The sequence below is a fragment of the Sporothrix schenckii genome (genome assembly GCF_000961545.1).
Source record: "Sporothrix schenckii 1099-18 chromosome Unknown Cont47, whole genome shotgun sequence".
Lineage (NCBI taxonomy): Eukaryota > Fungi > Ascomycota > Sordariomycetes > Ophiostomatales > Ophiostomataceae > Sporothrix > Sporothrix schenckii.
Genome location: NW_015971148.1, coordinates 3355448 through 3381513, shown reverse-complemented (window position 1 = coordinate 3381513; position 26066 = coordinate 3355448). Strand labels below are relative to the sequence as shown.

The 26066-nt window shown below is 56.4% G+C and overlaps 10 protein-coding genes across 10 annotated transcripts; 5 read left to right on the top strand and 5 right to left on the bottom strand.

Annotated features, from left to right (window-relative positions):
• Nucleotides 1–1050: 1050 nt before the first annotated feature.
• SPSK_04151 (uncharacterized protein) lies at nt 1051–2835 on the bottom strand (the record flags this gene model as incomplete). The annotated part of the gene is made up of 1 exon (XM_016730962.1): nt 1051–2835. One exon carries the CDS (start codon nt 2833–2835, stop codon nt 1051–1053), a length of 1785 nt encoding a protein of 594 aa, XP_016585613.1.
• Nucleotides 2836–3255: 420 nt separating this feature from the next.
• On the top strand, nt 3256–4425 carry SPSK_04370 (pre-mRNA-splicing factor SYF2; the record flags this gene model as incomplete). Its single annotated transcript, XM_016731178.1, has 1 exon — nt 3256–4425. One exon carries the CDS (start codon nt 3256–3258, stop codon nt 4423–4425), a length of 1170 nt encoding a protein of 389 aa, XP_016585612.1.
• A 289-nt stretch (nt 4426–4714) lies between these two features.
• SPSK_04496 (NAD dependent epimerase/dehydratase) lies at nt 4715–5572 on the bottom strand (the record flags this gene model as incomplete). The annotated part of the gene is made up of 1 exon (XM_016731300.1): nt 4715–5572. The coding sequence occupies one exon, from the start codon at nt 5570–5572 to the stop codon at nt 4715–4717; it is 858 nt and encodes a 285-aa protein (XP_016585611.1).
• Nucleotides 5573–5997: 425 nt separating this feature from the next.
• On the top strand, nt 5998–6958 carry SPSK_04463 (YEATS domain-containing protein 4; the record flags this gene model as incomplete). Its single annotated transcript, XM_016731269.1, has 2 exons — nt 5998–6238; nt 6339–6958. The coding sequence occupies 2 exons, from the start codon at nt 5998–6000 to the stop codon at nt 6956–6958; spliced, it is 861 nt and encodes a 286-aa protein (XP_016585610.1).
• A 1361-nt stretch (nt 6959–8319) lies between these two features.
• On the top strand, nt 8320–9272 carry SPSK_04470 (uncharacterized protein; the record flags this gene model as incomplete). Its single annotated transcript, XM_016731276.1, has 2 exons — nt 8320–8689; nt 8779–9272. 2 exons carry the CDS (start codon nt 8320–8322, stop codon nt 9270–9272), a joined length of 864 nt encoding a protein of 287 aa, XP_016585609.1.
• A 5333-nt stretch (nt 9273–14605) lies between these two features.
• Nucleotides 14606–15215, bottom strand: SPSK_10589 (uncharacterized protein; the record flags this gene model as incomplete). The annotated part of the gene is made up of 2 exons (XM_016736934.1): nt 14606–15075; nt 15155–15215. The coding sequence occupies 2 exons, from the start codon at nt 15213–15215 to the stop codon at nt 14606–14608; spliced, it is 531 nt and encodes a 176-aa protein (XP_016585608.1).
• Nucleotides 15216–15364: 149 nt separating this feature from the next.
• On the bottom strand, nt 15365–21106 carry SPSK_03845 (uncharacterized protein; the record flags this gene model as incomplete). The annotated part of the gene is made up of 3 exons (XM_016730660.1): nt 15365–20245; nt 20399–20771; nt 21063–21106. The coding sequence occupies 3 exons, from the start codon at nt 21104–21106 to the stop codon at nt 15365–15367; spliced, it is 5298 nt and encodes a 1765-aa protein (XP_016585607.1).
• Nucleotides 21107–21170: 64 nt separating this feature from the next.
• Nucleotides 21171–22502, top strand: SPSK_04308 (peptidase; the record flags this gene model as incomplete). Its single annotated transcript, XM_016731118.1, has 2 exons — nt 21171–22328; nt 22362–22502. 2 exons carry the CDS (start codon nt 21171–21173, stop codon nt 22500–22502), a joined length of 1299 nt encoding a protein of 432 aa, XP_016585606.1.
• Nucleotides 22503–23017: 515 nt separating this feature from the next.
• Nucleotides 23018–23953, bottom strand: SPSK_04477 (microsomal epoxide hydrolase; the record flags this gene model as incomplete). The annotated part of the gene is made up of 2 exons (XM_016731283.1): nt 23018–23812; nt 23900–23953. 2 exons carry the CDS (start codon nt 23951–23953, stop codon nt 23018–23020), a joined length of 849 nt encoding a protein of 282 aa, XP_016585605.1.
• Nucleotides 23954–24740: 787 nt separating this feature from the next.
• On the top strand, nt 24741–25784 carry SPSK_04423 (large subunit ribosomal protein L5e; the record flags this gene model as incomplete). The annotated part of the gene is made up of 2 exons (XM_016731230.1): nt 24741–24785; nt 24879–25784. 2 exons carry the CDS (start codon nt 24741–24743, stop codon nt 25782–25784), a joined length of 951 nt encoding a protein of 316 aa, XP_016585604.1.
• Between the last annotated feature and the right edge of the window lie 282 nt (nt 25785–26066).

The window sequence follows — 26066 nt, the reverse complement described above, 5'->3', positions numbered from 1 at the left end:
TGTCGCTAGTCCCCCACTTAATAAAGTGATAGGGCTAGTAGCGTCCGTTTTGCCTCTCGTGGAAGGCAGTAAAAGTGGGACCCACAAACAGCGCAACCAAAGCCGAGGAGTTCCAAATTCCTGTTCTCGTTGTCTATGGTGCATCTCATATTTGCACATCCTCTATGTGTGCTCGGGGGATGGTCTAGCAGGCCAGAGTGCAAGCCAGCAAGTGTATGTTGTAGAGACAAAACGTCGGCGAGAGCACAGAACGAATGCATATTATTCTGCGCGCTCGGCGCACTCTTTCGAAACACTCAACACGCTGACCAGAGTCACATAGAGGCCCAAGGCAGGATGCAATAAAAAGTATGAACGATGCACAAGGCACTGCATGCCTATTTATCGTCGTATGGAGGGAGGCATGTTGCCCCTCTTCGCGCACTCCTTTTCCTGCTCCTTTTCGTTTCGTACTCATCTCGTACTGCCGCCAACTGAACGGCGACGTTGACGGAACACAAATGCCATGTCCCCGAACGCCTTACCCGCAGAAAACTGCAGACGTGGAAGGACAATCGAAGAACAGGTGGAACATGCGGCGTTGGCTGCCTTCCGTCAGCAAGTCATCTTGTGTCAGACAAATGGCGTTTCTTCGGGGTTGTGGCGACGTTGGAAGAGAAAAGCAAACAAGAAGCAAGGTGCAAAACGGCACATCTTTACTCGATCGAGATGCGCGTGAGATGCAGGAGAGAAAAAGGAACAGGGGAGCGCATGTGAGATCGGCAGACAATACGAATCATCGGCAGATAAAGCCGTGCCACTGGCCGCCCTACGACATCTCATTTGACATTCTGGTTGGCACCTCGAGATGATGCGCAGCGATCGCTGACGTCCCGCTTTCTTGTTTCTCTCTGTTTCGCCATTTGCTGCAAATTCTTTTTTCACGAGTCCGCCTCCATCGGAGTCCTTCGCCTACGTGCAACACCCTTTCTACGAGAATCTAAAAGAGACAAGAACAACAGAAACAGATGTCGGTTCGCTCTATATTGTCTATCTATGCTGTATATATCATCACGCCTGGGCTTTTTCTGGCACTGCCCCTCCAGCCCTACTTCCTCGCTGCCCATCTTGCCGGGCCTGGAGGAGCGCGTCAATCGCTTGGACAGCTGCGTCTGCAGATTCTTGAGAGAACGCTGCCACGACGGCGTCCCTAAATGCGTCGTCCACTGTGACGGCGGGCTGCGCTGCGGTCTCCGGTTCTCCTAATGGGGGCGGCACCGGACGCAGCGTCGGGAAGAGTGTCGGCGGCTGCCGCGCCGTCGCCCGCGCCGCCTCGTAGTTGACAATCGTCTGCAGGTCCCACACGCTGCTGTTGGCTGCCGACCGGTCCAGGCTGCTGGTCGCACTGGGTGTCGGCATAGGTGCCTGTGCCTCCGCGTAGACCGCATAGCGTACGACGGCCGTGACGAGCGTATCGGCGCCTACGGCCGTCCCTGTCTTCTGCTGCTGTTCCCACAGAGTGCGAACACCGCCAAGCTCCGCCAGGGTGGCCACATACAGATGGCTATACGGCACCTGGGGTGGAAGCTCTGACAAAAGGACGCGAAACGACACGTCGGGGCCGGCATCCGCAGCGGGCCGCAGCAAGTGCACGCCCGTAAGGAGTGAGAATAGCTCGGCTCGCGTGCCCTCCAGAGCAGAGGCGGCGACCTTGCTGCGCAGAGCGCCCAGAAGGGCCTGGAGTGCCAAGGCCGCCGCTGGCCAGGAACCCGCGTCTTTCGACTCTTGGCTTGGCCACGTTTCTAGAAATCGGGCCTTGTCCGCATCCGTGCCGGAACCCAGCCCAGCCTGCAGGAACCGTAGCATGGCCATCGGCTGGCCGACGAGGGCCGCCGTCCACAGGCCCACAGCCCACATGGAGGACGTCGCCGCCGCCGCCGCCGCCCCTCCTTCGGCAAGCGCATGGCTCCAGTTGAGCAGCATCGCCGTCACCTGGCGCGCCGTGTCGCGGTCGTCCAACGCGTCCTTGTGCTTGCGCCACGTGCGCGTCTCCACAAACGACGCCAGCCGCTGCGCAATCGCCGTGCTGCATTGGCGCGTAATCGCCCGCCCGCTTGGTGTTTGCACGGCCAGCGACACGACCCGCCGCAGTTCCATGGGCGTGCGGCACAGCTGCAGTGCCTTGGACAGCTGCTCCGCCGTCGTGGCCACGCCGTCCTTTTTTTCGCGCGCCGCAAGCGCCCGGTGGAGGAGTAGGGGCACCTTTTGGGGCGTCGCCGCCAGCCGCGCCGAAATGCCGTTGTGGTGCAGCACGTTGCCGTGGCCCGGGTCGCGCACGCCCAGAACCGCCGCCCACACATCCTTGTCCAGCACCTGCCACGGCGTCCGCTGCTGCTCCATCACCTGCATGCGCAGCTGCGCGGCGCGGATCTGCTGCTCGGTCTGGGCGAGGCGCGCCGACAGGGCATCGATGGAGGCGTGTGCCTTGGCCCATTTTTCGGCCTCGCGGCGGCCGTCGACCGCTTCGTCGTACGGCCGCACATGGGGGTTGTCCTCGGCATCAAGGTCGAGCACGGACACGGGCAGTTCGTAGAGGGGCGTCCCAGGGCGCATCTGCCACTCGGGGCGCTGGACCCGGGGCGACACCCTGGGCGGCGGTCGAGGGATGATTGTGCCAGGGGCTATTCGGGGCAGATCTGCCTTGGGCGTCGTCGAAAAGGAGCGTGCTGTTGGTGGTCGAATGTGCGCATATGTACAGGGTGTCGTTGATAAGTTGTCTGGCCATTCTGTATGGCGTAAGGGTGGTCGGCGAGGCCGATGTGGCCGAAGTGGCCGAAGCGGACGCGGAGGCTGCATCTTGTTGGCCGTCTTTTCGCCTGGAGATTAGCACAAAACGAACAAAAAAACAGTCAGTCTGCTCAACCGTTACGAAAAATCCATGCCGTGAAGAACAGTGTCGCCTGATTTGCCCCCTTTTTTGTCCAAGACGACAATCCGGGGCACCTATGGAGTCGTCTGGGGTAGGAGCGGGCCCTGGCACGTCTGTTAGAATGCTGGTGCTGAAGCTGGCAGTAGCGTGGCTTTTTCTGCCGCGGTTCCTGAAGGCGGTGAACAGCCACTCGGAGCCACTGCAGAAACGCGACTCGCGCTGAGAGTCACGTGAAGGATCCACTCGCGACACAGGTACTTTTGCCGCCTCAGCCTTCCACCCGCGACTTATGCTATCACATACGACTCTCCCATCCACGCCACCTTGTACAGCGCACATCACACACCATGCCTCCGCGAAAAAGAGCAACACGGGCCTCCAAAAAGGCCGAGGCCGCTGCTAACGAGCCTGTGGCTGAGTCTGCGGTCGAGCCGACAACGACACAACTTGAAGAAAACTCCGCTGTTGAGGACGCGGCAGCATCAAAACCCAAGGCTACGCGAGCCTCTAAGCGGGGAACGGCCAAGGCCAAGGAGCCGGACAGCAAGTCCAAGCCTGAGCCAGAAGCCGAGCCGGAAGCGGTCGAAACTACACATCCTGACGAGGTTGAATCGACAGAGGTTGAGCCGGCAGAAGCGGAGACAGCAAAGGCAGAGGAGCCAACACGGAAGCCGACACAGAAGCCTACAAAAGAGCCAGACACACCAATAGATGTGCCGCCGGTCCCTGGACCACAAAAAGAGGCTGCCGCCCCCGCCGCTGCCCCTTCTGCGGCCGACCGTATGGCCCGCTTCAAGGCGCTTCAGGCGCGCGCGAAATCGTCTTCCGACCAGAACCTCAAGGCGGCTGCCGCCGAGACCCAGCGGCTGTCGACGGACGCGTCACAGCTGACGGCGCTGCGGCGCAAGGTGGCCGTGACGTCGCACAAGATTTTGAAGGCCGAAGTCGAGGACGCCGGGGGCGACTTTGAGCGCAAGCGGGCGTGGGACTGGACGGCCGAGGAGAGCGAGCGCTGGGACAAGCGGATGAAGAAGCGGGCGGCGCACCGCGACAACGCAGCCTTCCAGGACTACACGCAGGAGGCCGGCAAGGTCTACAAGAAGCAGATCCGCAACGCGGCCAACCTGGCGGGGCCGGACCTCGAGCAGTACGCGCGCGACAAGCTGGCGGCGGTCGAGCGGGCGGCGGCGGCGGGGACGCTGGAGATTGTGGAGACGGCGGACGGCGAGCTGATTGCTGTGGACAAGGACGGGACGTTCTTCTCGACGGCCGAGTCGACGTCGTTTGCCGACAACCGGCCGTCCAAGGAGGCCATTGACCGGCTGGTCAACGACCAGAAGAAGGCGGACGAGGCGGCGCTGCGCAAGCGGCGGGAGCGTCTGGCGAAGAACGGCGAGGACGCGGACGTGACGTACATCAATGAGAAGAACAAGCACTTCAACCAGAAGCTGGCGCGCTTCTACAACAAGTACACGACCGAGATCCGCGAGAGTTTCGAGCGGGGAACAATGATTTAGGGGGGACGGTGGTGTGTATCAAGACAACTAAAGACATAAGACAACTCGGAAATGGCTATGGCGTTATTGGCGGATCTGCATGAACGTGTTCTGTTTTTTATTTTGTTTTTGTTTTCATTTCTCCAGTTTTTTTCATTTTCTTTTTTTTTTTTTTGGGGTTGGAACTGGCTCTATGGCTTGGACGATCTGTCCTGGTAAACTATGATACACAAACGCTGATACTAATTGTACATTTGACAAACGCCGTCCCCCCCCCTTCCTTGCCTCGTTTTCTTTCCTCCCCCACGTGCTACAACATGCCTTTCCGCCAGCCTCGGTTGGCCAGCTCAACCAGCTGTGCCACCTCCAGCGCGCCGCCCACCGACTCGTCGCTCAATGCCTCGACCACCGCCTCCGCCACATCGTCCGCCTTGAGCGGCTTCGTGCCCATCGTGCCCAGCAGCCCTGTCAGCGCGCCGCCCGTGAACTTGTTGACGACGGTGCCGGCACCGGCCAGCGCGGCCAACGGGACTGTCAGCGGCCGTGCGCCTGCATCGTAGAGGAACGGCGCCCGCACAAAAATGGGCCGGCCGAGAGGGTGGCTTGGGTCTCTGGACGCGGCCTCCAGCTGCCGTTCGGCCTCCCGCTTCGTGCTGAGGTACCGCGACGGCAGGCCCGGTGCCGCTCCCGACGCCGAAATGTACGCAAACGCCTCGACGCCGCCCTCGGCAGCGGCTTGCGCGGCCAGAACGGCGCTGTCCCGGTTCATCCGCTCGTATGTCATGCCGTCTTTTGCCTTTGACGGATCGCTTGGTGGCGATGCGGCTCCACCCAGGACCTTTTTGATGCCCGTAATCGGAGACTCCTGTCCCGATAGAATCCCCTTGTAGTCGGCCTCCAGCAGAATACCGAGGCTGTGCACGCCGTAGTTGGCGCCCCGGAACAGCGGCGCATATGTCTCCGGCTGGAAGACGTCCGCACGCTCCCAGGACACGCGGCGGGCCCACGACGGTGGTGTCTGCGCGCCCGTCACGGCATCCCACCGCGGCTCGCCCGACCGGCTGATGGATGTGACGTCCCAGCCGCGCTGCACGCCGAATTTGCAGATGCGCGACCCGAGAAAGCCGTTGCCGCCGCAAACGACAAGTCTTTTTGCTGCTGCCGCCATGGTGTATATGAGAGCGAGACTGATTGTGTGTGTGAGTGTATGTTTGCGAACTGGCCGAAAGACAAAAAACCTCCAATGGAAATCGTCCGCGAGCTCGATTTTGCGTGCAATTGCAAGTTGTCTGTCGGCAGCGGCATGTGGTGAGGTCATGGAAGCTCAAGGTCAGGCCATTGAGAGAGCTGCACGTGACACGCTAAACTTCGCAGAGTGGGTCCGGTAAATTTTAGTGGAGATTCTCCCCCTGGTAGCCAGTAAAAACGAGTTATTTGGTGGCCGCGGCGATCAATTTTGCATCGCATCGCGACAGCCAACTTTGCCTTCACTTTCATCACTTTCATTACGTCCATCACGTCCATCACCACGGCCACCGCCAAGCCTACCTCGCACCTTTCATCCATCGCCCGCCCTCCACAAATACCACCATCATGGCCCCTCCGAGTGGCGTCGGTAAGCGCGTCAAGGGCTGCCAAATCTACCGGCCATTTGTCTACGGCTCGACGTCGAGGCCATTTGACGACAAGACCAACCCCAAGCCGCCCGGCGTCCCCGACGACCACACACACTCCTGGACAGTCTTTGTCCGCGGCGTCGACAACACCGACATTACATATTGGCTGCGCCGTGTCCAGTTCAAGTTGCACGAGTCCATTCCCAATCCTGTTCGAAGTACGTGTTTTCGGTCCTTGCTTCGCTTGCTTTTGTTTATGTCCTTCTTGGATGTGTTATTTCCCCACATTTGCCGACCCACGTGCTAACATGGCTGTAGTGATTGACGGCGAACCCGGCAAGCCGTTTATTGTCGAAGAAACCGGCTGGGGCGAGTTCGAAATCACCCTCAAGCTGTACTATGTCTCGGAGAGCGGCGAAAAGCCCCAGACCCTCTACCACCACCTCCGCCTGCACCCCTACGGCCGCACCGACGAGGACCGTGAGGCCATGCGGGCCACCGGCGAGGTCCCCGCCTGGACGTACGAGGAACAGCTCTTCAACGAACCCTACGAGGCGTTTTACGAGATTCTGACGACGGGCGCGCTGGCGTTGCCCAAGGGAGCAGCCGCAGCAGGAGGAGCTGCTGGTAGTGGTGGTGGTGGTGGCGGCGGTGCCGCCGGCAGCCCGGCCGCCTCGTCTGCTGCGGCCGCCGCGCTCGCGCCCATTGGCAAACGCAGCGAGGGCGGTGTGTTGGCGCGCAGTGCCATGGTGCCGCTGCTCTCGCGGCAACACAGCCCGTTTAGCAAGGAGACGGAGCAGCTGGAGATCAAGAAGCTTCAAGAAGCACAGGGCAGTGTGCAGAGCATGACCGAGAAGCTGCTGGCCGAGCTGCGCGTCAAAGAGGAGCGGCTGGCGGCGCTCAAGAAGGAGGCCACGGACGCCATGGTGGCAGGTTGAAGTTGAGTTTGTGGGCAAGGAAAAGCAAAAGAGACAGAAACAAGAAAAGAACCGCAGACGCCATGCGCCCAAGCCGGCTAAGGACGCCGGGCAGGTGGGCGGCAGGCAACGAACTACCGGCGCCAAAAGGATGGCTGCCCACGAGTCCCGGCAAAACAAATCTACGGATAGAACCTGGGCAGACATACAGACCCAGGCCCTGCGACAACATTACATCAGCAGCCAACATGGCTGGTAATGCACGCGGCACATGATCAGACAGTCTGAGCATGAACACAGTGGCCAAGGCGCGACTGGCGCGACTGGCAGTTGAATAGCCGTCAACAATAGCCATCAACAATAGTCAACAACCACAGTCAATAACTACAGCTTGCGACATAATTGAACCACTGTACTACATATCGCTTTAGCTTGAGCGAACACAGTTTTGCCTTTTCCTTTTTGACTTGTACGAAAACTAAGGCCCAGCAGAATCTCCCGCTGTGCCGCATCGACGGCCGATCTTATTGGCCGGCCCCCAATATAAACATGTACATTTATCCAAAGTGCATCCGGCTGTGTTACTCAATCGAGCAGGTGAAAAAACGACTCGATGATGGTCGCTTTGGGACATACTGCTGGAAAAATCTGGCTGAATACGCTCGTCCCATCCTTTTTCTCTCATCTCTTGTCTCCGCATGACAACATCTTGTCGTCTTGTAGCTCCTACAGTGGAATAGATTATCACTTTAGATTGACCCCAACCCCGGCCTGCATTTCCTGCCCCAAGTGGCCCATCTCACAAGACCCGACGACGGCTCCATCCAGACGCAAATTTGTGCTTGTTCCGCTTCGTCATGACGGCCGCGGACGATTACCAGCCAGCTGTTCGTTTAGCCTTGAACCTCTTGCTGCGCTAGCGATCGTCAGACGATGTGGTGGTCTTCTGTACTGCGACGGGAGACTGCAAAAAGCTTCCACTTTCCACTTCCAACTTCCTTTTGCACCCTTCGCTCACTGAGCCTCTATTTCCTGTACCATCCATTCTCGTCATCTGCAAGTGCAATTCTCGATACGATGTGATGGTGTCCTCCTACATGTCGCCTGCATCTGTCCTGCGTCTGTTTCCATCTTTCATTCTGTGACAGCCCGGTTCGTCCGCCTGTGAATGCATCGCCATATCGACAAGACCGAGACCTCTTATAATTGAGACGACACCTTCAGACGGTGACTACACCACGACGAGACAGAATAACGCGAAGCACTTTGCCGTGTCTGTTGTCAACGAGGAGCAAAAAAAAAAGGAAGAAGAAAAAAGAAAAAACAAAAGCAAAAAAAAGGACGAAACACGAGCAGAATTACCACATATCACATCTCGTACAATGCCATCGCAATGGACCAAATGGTTACGGAGTAGTCGACCACGAAGAGAGTCCGACTTGACAACTCTTATGGCCTTATTCGCATCCGTTTTGATGCTGGCCGCGCCGGCGACGGTGATGGCCGACGACAATGTAGTCGACAACGCAACATCGGGTCCCCTCGTCGCTGCTCCCATGGGACATGGTCCGGTCGTCCCGCCCGTCATCAACGCGTCGTTTACCTCGTCCTTTGACGATGTGATGCAGGGCCAGACCTTAAACCTCGCATGGAACCCAATTGACACCAAGTACGAGCCGCTGAGCATCACGGCGCGGGCCATCAATCGCACGGCCGACAGCCGGGCCAACTCGTTTCTCGTGACAATTGCCCGTGGGTCTCTCCCTTTTCTGCGTCGTCGCTCTTCTTGTTATAGAATGCTGAATGGTGCACCGCTGACCTGACTTCACCGGACCTGACAGCCCACCTTACAAATACATCGTCCTTCTCGTGGAGCCTGGTCCCCTTTCCATTGCAATATATGCACACCGGCATCTATGAGGTCGAGATCCGGCCGGCCATTTGGAACTTGTCGGCCAACGAGCCCGGATCGCTGACCGTGCCCGTGTTGGCGCGCTCCACCTTTTTTACGATTGGCGACAACGGCCAGGGCGGTGATAGCGACGTTGGCGGCGGCAGCGACGGCGATGGTACCAACGGTAACGGCAGCGACGGGAGTAGCGGAAAAGGCAGCACGTCACCCGACGCCTACGGCCAGTCAGAGACGAAAATGTCCGACGCGGCCTCGGCGGCCGCCCATAAGCGACTGGCCCTGGGACTGGGCATTTCGCTGGGCGCGGCCGGCGCGCTGGCGTTGGCCAGCCTCTTGTATGTCGTCCACCGGCGGCATTCACGTCGTGTGGCTGAGACACAGCGGCTACGGGAGAAGCGGGAAGCATCTATCAGTGAACTGTAGGCCGTTGTGGGCGAGAAAGGGGGCTGTTGGCTAGAGATGGTCGGCCCATGTGTGGCCTTCATGCTAATTTGTGATATCCCTTTTTGATGTTTTCTGGTGATGCATTCCAATCGTTGGGTCCTCGAGGCCAGTGAGTTTGATTTGATTCTCCCTTGGACAATATAACTGTTCCACCCTTCGTTCCTCTCGTCAGCCGGTCTCCCTTTCTATTATTCCAATGTTGAAAATGCAAAAAGACGACTGGAATAAAGTTGCTTCTATCTGATGTGTCTTGTACGGTGCATCATACACTGGAACCATATTTAGAAATACAATAAAACGTTTTATAAAATTGGCCAAAAATAAAACAAAAAACGTACAGCAGCGGGTATTCGCTGGTCGTCACCGACCCAACTACTAATCCGCCGATTACAGGTTTGACTCGGGGAGAGCGGACGGGATCCCGTATTCTCCTGTATCTATGGCCGTACGTGGAAGATGCGGGCCATATATGGAGTTATACGGGTAGGAGTCGTCTTCCCTTGTCCTGTCACCTCCGCCAACGATACCGGCCACTCTTTGCTCGACCGTACGGCATGGGCCCATTTTGCCATTTGTTGACTACTTGGTATTTATTCTGTCCGTTGGTGCCGGAATGCTTTAAGCAAGGCCGCACTATCGTAAAACTCTCCCTAGCAAAAAAAAAGAACTTCTCGGGTCTTGGTATCATACGACGTTTTTCTTTTCTTTTCGTATTCGCCTAGCTTGCCCCTTTTGCCACTTCGAATCGATATGCGTTAAAGAAACTGCAGTCATGTCGCCCCACCATGCTTGACCAAAGAAACCGCCGTCGTTCTGCCGCTCTCTGCCTACCTTGGTGAAAATGGAGGGGGGTGGATATTTCACTGACTCCATCCGCCATACAGTTGACTGACTTCCAAGAACGTCTGTGCGCATTTTGAGTTAAAGTCCCTGAGGCCCTGCATGTGGAAAAACGAACGTACCGCACCTTCAACGAGGCACGAATAGACTTTGTTTTTTGTGTTTTCAGAGCTGCCGTATGAGTACTGTTGTATTAAACGCATAGACCCTTGCCGTATATGATTTAGGGTTTTTCTTTTCTTTTCTTTTTTTTTCTTTCTCTCTCTCTCTCTCTCTCTCCTATCTATTTTGTTTTCCTTTCTTTTCTTGTCTTTTTCCTTTTCTTTTCCACCCCCCTCCTCTTTTACATGAAGCTGCGATATAGAATTAATGCGGAATAGACGGAGGTGTGTGACAACTCTAAGCTACCCCCCGGCAGAATAAAAAGGCGAAAAAAATGAAGAAAATGAACACAAAGGCGAACGAGTAACGAAACTAGGGGATTATTAGAACCGACCGACAGACCACAGGATGACTCCCAGAGGATGACTCCCAGAGGAGATCAAGTCTTGCTTTCTTTCTGTAATGGATATCGTCATTGTGGCTGGACATGGCTTTGCTCTCTGCCTCAATATGCTGCCGAAAGTAGTTCGTATGATAGCCAAGCGGGAAGATTTGCCCGACCAAGGTCTTTGCCATTTTGGCCTCCACCTCGTCCTTACGTTTTGCCTGACCTGTTTGTGATATTTGATATTGCTCAACTTACAAAAAGTGCCGGCGAATACGACATAGATTGGCCAACGTGTAGGTGCCCATGTATCTGGTAGCCTTATTGAGGAGCGAACAACGTGCGCAAACCGTTCCTTCCCTCTGTCCTCTTTTCTCTGTCCTTTATCCTCTTGTCAAATTTGAATAGTAAAGGTCTATTCCAAATACAGAAAGCACGAGAAACAATCCAACAACCACTTCTCTTTCCTCCGTTGTGGTCCAACTTTTGGACATGTACGTCGCATGCACTGTAAACGCCGTATTGCACTTTCTTCCTTTCTTCAAACGCTTGCAAAGGATACCGCCAGTTTCTCTTCCGCTGCCTGTGCCCCGACGGCCGTACCTGCCCTTTTTCTGTTATGCTTCATTGATGGTCGTGGCAGGAGCCAATCAGAGACCACAGCTCTGTCCCAAAAGGGAAAGACTTAGTGCCTCCAACCCCTGACACTTTCCCACGTCGTGGCTTCCAACCCGACGCGATTTGTTGTGGGCTGATATTAGTCATCCCACCATTAGTTCCACCTTCTAGATAGGCTCGTCCACCCGGCCAATCTGGCTGGCGAAATTTCGACTTGAAAAAGTCAACACGACGTTATCCTCAACACACCTTATCCTCGGTGATCTCCACGGCGTCTTCTCTAGTTGTCAACTACGCTTTAGATCCCATTGCCACTCCGCGGTATCAATGGGAATATGGCTTCACTCTTTCCTCTTTCGCCCACAACGTCTCCTCTGCTGTATCTTCGCCTAACAAACATCAGCATTTTGATTCCACGGCAGCTCGGGACGCAACACTATTGCCACCAGAAGAGACACCTCGATGTCATGCAATGAATGGCATTCCAACGCCACTTAGACCCCATTCCCAGGCCCCGAGAAACCGGTGGCGCCCATACGATGGGAACAGAAAATGTCTCCAGAGTCGACTCACAAATGCACGTCTTCACGTGGCACTGAGACGGCCAGTGGCTGCCTATCCTGTGCGGTGACTTTTCGTCCAATTGTTGTCCAAAGCAGCGACATCGTTCAGCATCTGGGACACCTGGACTCCGCAAGTACTCCGTCTGTCCGGGTTGCTCGCCTTGTTGAACACCCCAACATGTGACCTGTGGTCGCGTTTCCACTGGCGCCTGCCAACAGTGTCGGCCAAGGTACGCCGCGCTGCTGAATGCCCTGGAACCTGGGAAATGAGACCTTGCCAAATTGGCGCAGCCGTCTCGTCTAACCAACAGGAGTTGCAACCTCTCTCCTAAAAGCGCGAAGAGGGACAGGAAACACTGGTCCTGCTGGGGCACAGACTGCCTCCCTTAATGACAAGAGCACACCCAACAAGGTACGACACATGTGCAGGGAAGAGGGGGCGACCCTGAGATGCGCGTCGCACTCCGTACGGGGGAGTAATGATGCTGAAAACAAAAGGTACCAAAACCCAGTAAGGAAACCTGATCTGGCCGGGCGCAAATCTGGTCCGACAGCTCGTCAAAGGATATTGTTCGGTCCCCTGTTTGCCCTCGTCATGTCCTTACCTTTGCCCACTGCAAAGCTTATCCTGTCGAGACGTCAAGGTGCATTCAGAGCCATTCCATTACCACGTTTTATCTTTGCTCACAAGAAGCCAGCTCTGCCCTACGGAATAAGGCGTAGCATTCCGTGCTCAAAGTCTTGAACCTGACGTGCATTTACTCCCCAACGATGCCATGAACCGTATGGGGTAGTGGAACGTCTTTCGCGGATTTGGGTGGTATGAGAATGATAACAAAACATATTGCCGTCTTCCTGAAGTTCGACTGGCTTTCTGGCAATTTTACGGGGTACTCACGATCCTCATACCAAATCCCGAAAATACGACACGATGACGTTCCATAGGGCATCTCGTCCCATGCTTTTCAGATAGCGGCAGATCGCGGCGGGAGACGCGACCAGAGCAAACGAAGCAGAGTGCCATCTCATTGCCACGACACAGATGGCATCGAAATCCACTGCGGAAGCCGTCCACATATCCCACGAAGCGAACGCGTCCAGCATCGCCAATGAGATTTGACGCCCTGGCTATTTGAATTCCAAGCACGCCCGGGAGGCTGAATCGTGCGCGACCATGGCGTGACTATTCCCATATTCCGTGCTACTCGCACGCTGTTCTAGTTCATGTTCTCATCTCGCCCCGTCTCTACTATTCAGGACTTGGCGTTATGCCAAGCACCGGCACGCCTGGGTCGGCACCGAAGGCACACTGCATTAGTACCGCAAAACGGAGCCCAAAATGCACACTTCCGGCGATGTTCAAGAATCAGGCCACTCCTCGCGAGCTACAGAGGCGACCAGCGAAGGTTAAGACTGGGCGTCATTCCTGAGCTAAGTCGTACTTGATCTTATCTCGTGTTGGCTCGTCTTTGTTCTTTTTGATATTCCTCCACCTTATTTTCAACGGTTGGTTCACTTTCGTCGCCTCTTGCCTCGGCGGGTTTGGAGCCAATGGTATTACACAGGGCCTTTTGCAGATGGGTTTTTCCATGCAGCTCCACTCCCTGTCCCATCCCACTCTTTCCCTTTCTCGCCCACATCGTCACCTTGTTGCCAAGAAGAGCATGGAGAGCGCATACGACTACCCGCCCAAAGTCAAGGACCGACGGTGTCTTGGCGAGTCTACCGTTGGTTCGTGGGAAATGACTTACACCCAAAGAATAGATGACAGAAGCACGCTTGACCAACGCGTCGAAGACGAACCCATAACCCACGCACGCCTTGCCCAGCATGCACGGTTCGAGGCCATCCCTCTTGGAATTGAGGTAATGAGGCATAGCCCTACGTGACATGGTTCTTCCCACCAGATCTGAAAACTTATTTAACGGTCTCGTCGCGCGCACCTTGATGCCGCCCTCTGCTCCGTCTCGTTGCTTTCTTCTTTCTTTCATCAACATTAGCCGACTTTGCTGCTTGTCCTCTCTTCGGCGTCACCCGTGAGCATCTGCTTTTGCTCGTCCTCTCGTTCGCGCTCTCGGTAGCGTGCCAAGTTATATTCTATATTTCTAGAAGTGTGCGTTGAAGCCCTTGTCTCCTTTTTGGAAGACTCTCTGACCTGTGTTATTTAAAATCAGCTGCCGTCCATTCCGCCCTGGACGGTCGTTGCCTTGCTATACTCGAACACCAGCTAACATCAACCAAGCTCGGCATCCGCAACCGTCATGGCGCCCTCCATGATGCGGTTGGCCTCGGCCGCCGCCATTTTGGCGCTTTCCAGCTCGGCCCAGGCTGCCTCGAAATATTTCCTCGAAAAGACGTACGACTACAAGAACTTCTTCAGCGAGTTCGACTTCTACACTGGCCGCGACCTGAGCAACGGCTTTGTCAACTATGTAGGCCAGCCCGCTGCCAATGACATTGCCTATATCACCCACGACAAGAAGGTCCACCTCGGTGTCGACTCGAAGAACAAATACTCAACGAGCGGCCCTGGCCGGAAGTCGGTCCGCCTGGAGGGTACTGACACCTTCAACCACGGTCTCTTCGTGGCCAACTTTTCTTACCTGCCCGCCCCGGCCTGCGGTGCTTGGCCTGCATTGTACGTCTTTTGCTGTCTGGGGAAACAAGCCTCCCAACACTGTGAAACAATGGTATGACTGACACTTCATAGCTGGATGTACGGCCCCGACTGGCCCAACTCTGGTGAGATTGACTTCTACGAGTCGTGGAACGACGCCAAGTTCAACCAGATCACTGTCCACACATCAGCTGGCAGCAAATGCACTCTGGCCAAAGATCCTTCCAAGTTTACCGGCGAGATCCTGAGTTCCAACTGTGACAACACCATCGACAATCCACCCATTCAGTACCCCGGCACTGGTTGCTCCATCGAGGAAGCGGCTGGCTCTGCAGCAGCCACCAGCCCCTTTGCCAACCCCAACGGTGGCATCTATGCCGTCGAGTGGACTAGCGACTCCATCAAGGTTTGGAGCTGGAAGCACGGCAGCCCCGACCTGCCCAACGACATTGGTAGCGCCAACCCCGATCCGTCGGGCTGGGGCATCCCTCGGTCGTACGTCGGCAAGCCCAACTGCGACGTCGACTCGTACATCTCCAAGCAGCACATTGTCTTCAACATTGACTTTTGCGGCGATGGTGCTGGCAACAACTTTGGCTCGTGCTCTGCCGCCTTGCACGACCCCCGGTACCCAGCGAGCCCCCAAGGCTGCGCCGCCTACGTTGCCGACTCACCCCAGGTCTTTGCCAAAACCTACTTTGAGATCAGCGACCTCAAGGCTTACCAGCTAGTCAACCTTGTCGGCGTGGCTTCCAGGAACAGTTCATCGTCGTCCGCATCGTCCGCGTCGTCCACATCGTCCACGTCGTCCGTTTCATCAGCCAGTTCTGCCAGTTCCAGCTCTGCCAGCTCCAAGTCTGCCAGCTCCAGTTCTGCCAGTTCCAGCTCAGCCAGCTCCAGCTCTGTCAGCTCCAGCTCAGCCAGCTCCAGCTCAGCCAGCTCCAGCTCAGCCAGCTCCAGCTTCTGTCAGCTCCAAGTCTGCCAGCTCCAGTTCTGCCAGTTCCAGCTCAGCCAGCTCTAGCTCAGCCAGTTCCAGCTCAGCCAGCTCTAGCTCAGCCAGTTCCAGCTCAGCCAGCTCTAGGTCTGCCAGTTCCAGCTCTGCCAGCTCTGCCAGCTCTGCCAGTTCCAGCTCTGCCAGCTCTGCCAGTTCCAGGTCCAGCTCTTCCAATCCCTCTAGGTCTGCCAGCTCTAGCTCAGTCGGCTCTGCCAGCTCTACCAGCTCCAAGTCTGCCAGTTCCAGCTCTTCCAGTCCCTCTAGGTCTGCCAGCTCTGCCAGCTCTGCCAGCTCAGCCAGCTCTGCAAGCTCTGCAAGCTCTGCAAGCTCTGCCAGCTCTGCCATCAGCTCCAGCTCTGCAAGCTCTAACTCGACAATCTCTGCCAGCTCTAGGTCTGCTAGCTCTAGCTCTAGGTCTGCAAGCTCTGCCAGCTCTAGATCTGCCAGCTCCAGCTCTGCAAGCTCTCCCAGCTCTTCCAGCTCTGCCAGCTCAGCCAGCTCTGCCAGCTCTAGCTCTGCCAGTTCCAGCTCTTCCAGTCCCTCTAGGTCTGCCAGCTCTAGTCCCTCTAGGTCCGCCAGCTCAGCCAGTTCTGCCAGCTCTGCAAGCTCTGCAAGCTCTGCAAGCTCAGCCAGCTCTGCCAGCTCTAGCTCTAACTCGACAATCTCGGCCAGCTCTATCAGCTCTGCCAGCTCTAGCTCTTTCAGTCCCTCTAGGTCTGTTAGTTCTGTCAGTTCAACCAGCTCTGCCAGTTCAGCCAGCTCTACCAGCTCTGCCAGCTCTGCCAGCTCTAGTCCCTCTAGGTCCGCCAGCTCAGCCAGTTCTGCCAGTTCTGCCAGCTCTGCCAGCTCTAGCTCTAACTCGACAATCTCGGCCAGCTCTGCTAGCTCTGCCAGCTCTAGTCTCTCTAGGTCTAGGTCTGCTAGCTCTGTCAGCTCTGCCAGCTCTGCCAGCTCTAGTCCCTCTAGGTCCGCCAGCTCAGCCAGTTCTGCCAGTTCAGTCAGCTCTGCCAGCTCTAGCTCTGTTAGCGCCAATTCGACAATCTCGGCCAGCTCTATCAGCTCTGCCAGCTCTGCCAGCTCTGCGAGCTTAACCAGCTCTGCCAGTTCAGCCAGCTCTGTTAGCTCTGTGAGCTCTATCAGGTCTGCCAGCTCCAGCTCTTTCAGTCCCTCTAGTTCTGTTAGTTCTGTCAGCTCTGCCCGGTCTGCCAGCTCCAGCTCTGTTAGCTTTAACTCAACAATCTCGGCCAGTTCAGCCAGTTCAGCCAGTTCAGCTAGCTCTGCCAGCTCTAGTCTCTCTAGGTCTAGGTCTGCTAGCTCTGTCAGCTCTGCCAGCTCTGCCAGCTCTGCGAGCTTAACCAGCTCTGTCAGCTCTGCCAGCTCTGCCAGCTCTGCGAGCTTAACCAGCTCTGCCAGTTCAGCCAGCTCTGTTAGCTCTGTGAGCTCTATCAGGTCTGCCAGCTCCAGCTCTTTCAGTCCCTCTAGTTCTGCTAGTTCTGTCAGCTCTGCCAGCTCCAGCTCTGTTAGCTCCAACTCGACGATCTCGGCCAGCTCTATCAGGTCTGCCAGCTCCATTAGGTCTGCCAGCTCCAGCTCTTTCAGTCCCTCTAGTTCTGCTAGTTCTGTCAGCTCTGCCCGGTCTGCCAGCTCCAGCTCTGTTAGCTTTAACTCGACGATCTCGGCCAGCTCTATCAGGTCTGCCAGCTCTATTAGGTCTGCCAGCTCCAGCTCTTTCAGTCCCTCTAGTTCTGCTAGTTCTGTCAGCTCTGCCAGCTCCAGCTCTGTTAGCTCCAACTCGACGATCTCGGCCAGCTCTATCAGGTCTGCCAGCTCCATTAGGTCTGCCAGCTCTATCAGGTCTACCAGCTCCAGCTCTTTCAGTCCCTCCAGGTCTCCTAGTTCTGTCAGCTCTGCCAGCGCCATCAGCTCCTCTATATCTACCAACTCTCCTATCTCTACCAGCTCTGTTAGCTCTATCAGCTCCTCTAGTAGATCTACCAGGTTTACCAACTCTACCAGCTTTATCAGTTCTACCAGCTCTGTTAGCTCCGTCAGTTCTGTCAGCTCCAGCTCGAGCCCTTCCAGGTCCAGCTCTGCCAGTACCGCCAGCTCTGCTAGCTCTGCTAGCTTTAACTCTTCGAGCTCTGTTAGCTCTAGCTTATCCAGATCTGTGATACCTACCAGTTTTACCAGCGCCCCCAGCTCTGTTAGCAGCTCAAGCTCCGCCAGCTCGGCAAGCTTGAACTCTACCAGCTCTGCCAGCTCCAGCTTTACCAGCGCCCCCAGCTCTGTTAGCGGCACCAGCTCCGCCAGCTCGGTCAGCTTGAACTCTACCAGCTCTGCCAGCTCCAGCTTATCCAGCTTGTCTAGGTCTGCCAGCTTTACCAGCACCTCCAGTTCCGCCAGCGCTTCCACCTCCGCCAGCGCCTCCAGCTCCGCCAGGCCTAGTTCTAGTCTTGCGAGTTCCAGCTCTACCAGCTCGTCTAGATCTGCCAGCTCCGCCAGCACCTTTAGCTCCGGCAGGCCTAGCTCAACCCTTACGAGCTCCAGCTCTGCCAGTTCGGCTAGCTTTAACTCTACTAGCTCGGCCAGCTCAAGCTTATCTAGATCTTCTAGATCTGCCAGCTTTACCAGCGCCTCCGGTTCAGCGAGCTCCAGTTCGAGTCTTTCTAGTTTTAGCTCTGCTAGCTCTGCTAGCTTTAACTCAACCAGCTCTGCCAGCTCTGCCAGCTCCATCACGTCTGCCAGCTCTGTCAGCAGCTCCGTTTCCGTTTCGTCGCGCAGCTCTGCGAGCTTGGCCTCCAGCTCTGTCTCGTCTGCCTCCGCTTTGCCGAGCTCGCCCTCGACTAGTGCTACTCCCTCCAGCTCTGTATTTACTAGCTCTAGGTCTGCCAACTCGACCAGTAGCTCCGTTTCCGTTTCGTCGCGCAGCTCTGCGAGCTTGGCCTCCAGCTCTGTCACGTCGTCTGCCTCGACTAGCTCTGGCTCACCAAGCTCATCCTCGTCGGCTAGCGCTGCTTCCTCCAGTTCTGTATCGTCTAGCTCTACGACTGGCAACTCTACCAGCAGCTCCGCGAGTGTGTCCTCTAGGTCTATCTCTACATCTTCCGTTTCGGCCAGGTCCTCTTCCTTTAGCTCTGTTAGCTCTGCTTCTGTCTCGGCCAGCTCTGCCTCGTTTTCTACTTCTGCCTCAGCCAGTACTTCGTCGGTAAGCTCTACCATCTCTTCATCCGCGTCGGTCAACTCTACATCCTCCGCCTCGGCAAGGTCTTCCTCGACGGCCAGCGCTACTTCCTCCAGCTTAGCTACGTCCTCTGCCTCGGGCTTCTCGTCCAGCAGCGTTTCCGTCTCCAGCTCCACTACGGATGTCAGCTCCAGCTCGACCGGCTCGTCCAGCTTCACCAGCTCTGCCTCTACAGCCTCGTCGTCGGGTAGACCTTCCACCTCGAGCACCGCTTCAGGTGTAAGCTCGTCGACTAGCTCTTCCAATAGTACGAGCTCTACGGCTACCTCTAGCTCGGCTAGCTCCGTGTCTGCTTCTGCTTCTGCTTCTGCCTCTATATCGTCAGGTAGCACTTCGGCCTCTAGCTCTGCCTCTTCGTCTTCGTCAAGTGGCACTTCTGCTTCAGCCTCGGCCTCGGCCTCTGCCTCTGTCTCGTCAGGTAGCACTTCGGCCTCTAGCTCTGCCTCTTCGTCTTCTTCGTCAAGTGGCACTTCTACTTCAGCCTCGGCCTCGGCCTCTGCCTCAGTCTCCTTCAGCTCAGTTAGCTCCGTGTCGGCTCCTACTTCTGCTTCAGCCTCGGCCTCGGCCTCTGCCTCTGTCTCGTCAGGTAGCACTTCGGCCTCTAGCTCTGCCTCTTCGTCGTCTTCGTCAAGTGGTACTTCTGCTTCTGCTTCAGCCTCGGCCTCGGCCTCTGCCTCTGTCTCGTCAGGTAGCACTTCGGCCTCTAGCTCTGCCTCTTCGTCGTCTTCGTCAAGTGGCACTTCTACTTCAGCCTCAGCCTCGGCCTCTGCCTCTGTCTCGTCAGGTAGCACTTCGGCCTCTAGCTCTGCCTCTTCGTCTTCTTCGTCAAGTGGCACTTCTGCTTCAGCCTCGGCCTCGGCCTCTGCCTCAGTCTCCTTCAGCTCAGTTAGCTCCGTGTCGGCTCCTACTTCTACTTCAGCCTCGACCTCGGCTTCTGCATCTGTTTCTTCGTCAGGCACCGCTTCCGCCTCAAGGTCTACATTTAGCTCCGCTTCGGGTATCAGCTCTGTCTCGACCAGCTCGTCCAGCGTTGCCAGCTCTGCTTCGTCCGTACCGTCCAGCTCCGTCCCTGTTCCGTCGAGTTCTTCCGTTGGTCCTTCGAGTGCCAGCTCTGTTACTGTTAGCCCTTCGAGATCTAGCTCTTTGGCCTCGCCCTCTTCTTCCGTTGGTCCTTCTAGTGTCTCTACACCCTTGAGCTCTACAACTATTAGTCTTTCGACTACTAGCTCTGTTACCTCGAGTTCTAGTGTCTCTACGCCCTCGAGCTCTACAACTATTAGTCTTTCGACTACTAGCTCTGTTACCTCGAGCACTACGACCGTTAACCCTTCGTCTACCAGTTCTATTCTCTCGAGCTCTTCCGTTGGTCCTTCTAGTGCCAGCTCTACACCCTCGAGCTCTGCAACTATTAGTCTTTCGAGCGCTAGTTCAATTCTCTCGAGCTCTACCGCCCTGAGCCCTACGAGATCTACCTCCGTTTCCTCGAAATCTACTTCCGTTAGCCCTTCAAGAACTGGCCTTGCTTCCTCAAGCTCTGTCGGTCCATCCAACACCGGCTCCGCTGGCCCAACTGGTAGCGATTCGGTTATTAGCTACACCACCTCGACCGTCTTCTCTACCACTACATCGACGATTCTGTCGTGCCCGACTACAGTTACACATTGCCCCACTGGACACGTGACGACTATTACTTATGCCGTCACTACCACTGTCTGCCCTGTCACTAAGACTCAACAGCCAGGCACCTCCACTTCTACATCTACTGGTTCCGGCTCCGGCAGCGGTTCAGGCAGTGGCTCTGGCTCTGGCTCGGGCAGTGGCTCTGGCTCGGGCTCTGGCTCTGGCTCGGGCAGTGGATCTGGTTCAGGCAGTGGATCTGGCTCGGGCTCGGGCTCTGGCTCAGGTTCGGGCTCGGGCTCGGGCTCTGGCTCGGGCAGTGGATCTGGCTCGGGCAGTGGATCTGGCTCGGGCTCTGGCTCTGGCTCCGGCTCTGGCTCTGGCTCTGGCTCAGGTTCGGGCTCTGGCTCCGGCTCGAATGTCGTCACTGCCGGCTCGGCCAAGGCCGGTGTCAGTTCGTTTGCACTGGGTTTCGTTACCCTCTTTGTCCTTCTGCTCTGACTGGGGACATAAGAAATTGAGGGTTGTTTTTGGATTATTTTTGGATTTTAGGAATTTGTGGTTCTGACATGTTTTATTCTTTTCTATAATTCTTCTCTTCACTTGTCTCCAATTTTTCCTTTGTATCTTACTGCTTTCTGATAAGCAATAATTATGCTTGCACTTGCCCGTTGTCTTACTGAGCTATATGTTGTATTTTGAAAGGCCTTTTGTTTTTCAATTAAAGTGGAGATGATATTACATAATCACGTTCATTGCACCTCCCCGCCCAGGACGCTGAGTGGTGCGCACCTGCCCTCGTACCATTCTCGTTTTGTGATCCGTTGACCCGTCATGATTCAGTGCAAATCTTTCTCTTTACGCCGTCTTTGGTGTACAAGATACACAACATCGGCCGCCATGCTGGCGATGCAAATAACCCCGGCGGGCGCAAAGGCCCCCGCCCGAGCCGTGTGGGCCCTACGGTTCAGCGCGTTGCGACCTCTCCCACCCACCACGGTGGTAGCGGTGCCCTTTGTTGCCCAGTTCCAGTTCCGGATTGCACAGCAAAGATGGCTTTCGCGCTCGTCCCGACAGATGTACAACTATGACCCAAATAGCTTTCGCCAGCAACAGCAACGCTGGCAAGAGGAGCAGCAGAAACAGCAGCAGCGCTGGGAACAATATCAGCAACACCAGCGACAAGGACAGGAGCCACAGGCCCGGTTTAAGGGCGTGCCCGTCTTGGCCGGCGACATGCCACCCGAAGCGACGTTTGAAGACAGTGGCTTCCACCGTCGCGGCAGTTTCTTCAAGCGGGCGATGTACAGCACGAGCATGCAGACGGTTATGGTGGTCGCAGCCGTCGCCGCCCTGCTGTTCTATTTTTCGCACATGGAATTGGTGCCCGTGTCCGGGCGACGGCGGTTCAATTGCTTCAGTGAGGACTCGATGAAGATGCTTGGCGACATGCAATACGAGCAGCTCATGCAGGAGGCGCGTGCACAGAGCCAGCGGTTCCTGCCGGCGTATGACCCGCGCACGCTCGTTGTGCGGAACGTCATGTCGCGCCTGATTCCGGTTAGTGGGATGTCCGACAACCCGGGCGATTGGGAGATTGTGGTGATTGACGACCCGTCGACCGTCAATGCCTTTGTGCTACCGGGCGGCAAGGTGTTTGTGTACAGCGGCATCTTTGCCGTGGCGCGCAACGAGGACGCGATCGCGGCGGTGCTCGGCCACGAGCTGGCGCACAACCTGGCGAACCACCATGGCGAGCGGGCGTCGTCGGCTGTGGGCACGACAATGCTGCTGGCGAGCGCGTTTGTGCTGACGGCCGGCCTCTCGTACTTTATTCTGCAACCAGTGGTGGAGCTCGTGTTCAATACGCCCATGAGCCGGCTGCAGGAGAGCGAGGCGGACTTGATCGGACTGATGCTCATGGCAGAGGCGTGCTTCGACCCGTCGCAGGCGGTGGAGTTCTGGCGGCGCATGGACCAGGCACAAAAGGTGCAGCCGCCAGAGTGGATCAGCACGCATCCTTCGGTAGGCATCGTCGAGGCCCCCAACATGGAGTCTGTATCCTATGGACCGCACATGCTAACCATCTAGAACCAACACCGGATGGAAAAGATCCAGGAGTGGATGCCAGCAGCGATGGAGAAACGCAGCCAGAGCAGTTGCGACGGTACGCGAGACTTTGCAGAACGGTTCAAGCGGGCGCTGCGCAACGGCATGATCTTGGCATCATAACACGCATGTCTTTCGGAGTGGACTTTCGTGACCGAGGAGAGGAGTTTGACGTCGCTGGCCACCATTGGAGTTTTGTACTAGAGCCCCAGGCGTTCGCATCCTGCAGCCTTTGGTGTTCTGTCATATATGTATTGCTTTCTCGGTTAGCTGTGTTACTATCGGTACGTGAATTCCAATTTTGGTTATATGAGACTACGATCTCAATGTCACCAGTCTCAGCACCCCAGGCTGGAGAGACACACTCGTCGACATCTCCCACGACGGTGCGCAGCACAGTGGTCCTGCCATGGGCCGTTTGGTGCGTCGGATAGGACTCCGCTGGTTCCGAGGCGGACATTGCGTGTAACTACGTGACTCGCCTAATGGGGTACATCTGGGGGAGAGGATACTTGTGCCTAGTTGGAAGGAGGACCAGCACCAATAGCAGTAGCCATGATTATAGGAGAAATGATATCCGGTATAAGCAAAAACGATGGCAACGCTCTATTTAATACAACCATCCCAGCCGTGTGCCTTTATAGCCGTGCTTTAGAGCCAGGCCGGGGGTGGTTACCGTGCAGCCGCAAGCCCGTAATGGCCTCGAGCTCGTCGACGGCCTCATATGCCCGGCCCAAGTTGACCTTGATCGTGCGGAAGCCCTGCTTCTTGCCAAATTTGAGGTTCTCGCCAATGTCGTCCAGGAACAGAATATCTCCCGCGGTCACGCCGTCCTTCCAGCCATTGACCTCGCCGCGTGGTGTGTCTGCGTATGACCGTGCGTACTTGTCCGTCTCCCGCACTGCCAGCTGGTACATGGCGGGCTCCGGCTTGCGCAGCCCAACATGCGCCGAGGAAATGAACACGTCAAAGAGTCCCCGGATCGGATGCGACAAGTAGTTGTCGCAGTACAGCTCGTGCCCCGGCGGGAAGATGACTGTGTTGCTGAGCGCCGCGAGCACGTACTTGTCGCTCGCGCGCAGCGCGCGCAGCGCGGGAAACATCCACGGGTCGGGGACGTCGGAGGCCTTCATCATGTCATTGAACATGCGCTCGCCGTCGACGTCAGGCACAGGCGGTACCTCGGCGGGCCACTCCTTGGACGTGCCCAGCGACTTTTGGCGGGCGTTCTCGTAAAAGGCCTTCCACCGGGCCGGGTCGCGCAGGTCACGGTTGAAGCCCGCAAAGAAGCCGGCGTCCATGGGAATGCTGCCGCGCTCGAGCTTGTGCCAGAAGCCGTCGGGGGCCGTTTCGGAGATGGAGTGGTTGACCCACCCCGGCGGGATGCCGAGGCCAATCTCGTAGTCCAGGATGGTCTGGAAGGGCGACAGGACCTGTGCATGGAGTCAGTAACGGTCAATGGACTCCTGCTGTGTCCCTGCTGCTCCCTTGCTGCTCCCTCCTCGTCGTCGGTCGCTTACACAGACGCCGCCAATGTCAAACAAGATCACCTTGGGCTGCTTTTGCACTGCCATCTTGACGGTTTCTGCCGGTTTCTGCCGGAAATGAAGTCGATTACGGTGACCTTTCGCACCTCAAGCCGAGCAAAGGTGCAGTGACGAGGTACGTGCTGCTTACCTCGACCCCAGACGTCGTTGTTTGTCTGGGGTTGGCGTAGCCATGACTTTGCTGTGCTGAGGATTCCAAAGGGCCAGCATACCGTATTGGGCCGAGGTATGGGAATATCGGGGAAGGAGCAAGGGACCCCACAGCGGTGGTCGGATGTGCTAGTGCCGTGCGGAGCTGAAAAGTGGGTCAACAATGACATAAGAAAAAAAATGTCGTGTGCAAAGTCACGCGACTGGAAAAATGTCACGTGCGATAAGATAACAAGGCTCGTCCCCGACCAGACCAAAGTCGTCCCCGACCATTCTGCCAGTTCCCTTTTTGCATTTTCTAGGGCTGGTTGGTAGTGGGGATTTTTTTGCAGCCCACAAAAGTTGTGCGGAAAAAGTTCAATGTAGCGCAGACTTTGGTACTCTGGATTGCTTCACTTTTTTTTTCCCTTGCTTTCGCCCTCCAACCACCACCCATCCATCACCACCTTGCACCGTTCAATCGCAACAGCAAGCCGCCAAAATGGTAAGTTGAATCTGGAAGAGACGGCATGACCCTCGTGGCCATAGCCTGGACGGAGACAAAACAAAAGATGGAAAGGAAAAGTTATTTCGAAATCGACGACTCGATCCGAACGCATAATGCATCGACAACCGCCGATACAAAAATGAATGGCACATGGATATGAGGGGAGACAGGGACAGAATGAGAGTCAACGCAAGATGCTTCGGATTGGAAAGAGGAGGACTAGTTTTTCAAAAAAAAAAAAAAAAAAAAAAACACAATCTATCTCTGAAGCGACAATTGCTGACTCGGGGTTTCTTTTTTTCTCTTTCGTTTTAGCCTTTCCACAAGCTCGTCAAGAACAGCGCGTACTTCAGTCGCTTCCAGACCAAGTACAAGCGCCGCCAGCAGGGCAAGACCGACTACTATGCCCGCAAGCGCCTCATCAACCAGGCCAAGAACAAGTACAATGCGCCCAAGTACCGCCTTGTCGTCCGCTTCACCAACCGCGACATCATCATGCAGATTGTCACCTCGGAGATCACCGGCGACAAGGTCTTCGCCTCGGCCTACTCCCACGAGCTGCGCGCCTACGGCATTGAGCACGGTCTGACCAACTGGGCTGCGGCCTACGCCACCGGCCTGCTGATTGCCCGCCGTGTCCTGAGCAAGCTCGGCCTCGACGAGACCTTCAAGGGTGTTGAGGAGCCCGATGGCGAGTACACCCTCACCGAGGCTGCCGAGGGCGAGGACGGCGAGGAGCGCCGCCCCTTCAAGGCCTTCCTGGACGTCGGTCTGCAGCGCACCTCCACGGGTGCCCGTGTCTTTGGCGCCATGAAGGGTGCCTCGGACGGCGGCATCCTGATCCCGCACTCCGAGAACCGCTTCCCCGGCTTCGACATTGAGACCAAGGAGCTGGACGCCGAGGTCCTGAAGAACTACATCTTCGGCGGCCACGTTGGCGAGTACATGGAGCTGCTCGAGGACGAGGACGAGGAGCGCTTCCGCAGCCAGTTCCAGCAGTACACCGACGACGAGGTCACCGCGGAGGACCTGGAGGAGCTGTACACCAACGCCCACGAGGCCATCCGCGCCGACCCCTTCAAGAAGGTCGAGGGCGAGGGCCCCAAGAAGTCCAAGGCGGAGTGGAAGGCCGAGTCGCTCAAGTACAAGACCCCCAGACTCACGCGCGAGCAGCGCAAGGAGCGCATCCAGGCCCGCATTGCCGAGCTGACCCAAGAGTAAGCGTTGCTGTCGTGCTTGGCGGGTGTCTGCCTCTCGTTTCTATTTTGTCTCAACATGCTTCATCTGCTTGACGTTTTGGGTTTCCGTTTTTGTATCTCAGCCTCGTCTCGTACGTTGAGCTCAGGTGGGACGGGAAAAACGGAAATAAGGTGTTTAAAATTCTAAAAGACGGGTTATCTGTTATGAAATGTGAACCAAAAATTTCAAAATATAAAAGTCAAGAGCAAAAGGGCATCAGTGGATGGACAGAGAGTGCAAGCTTGTGAAATGTGGAATTATGAG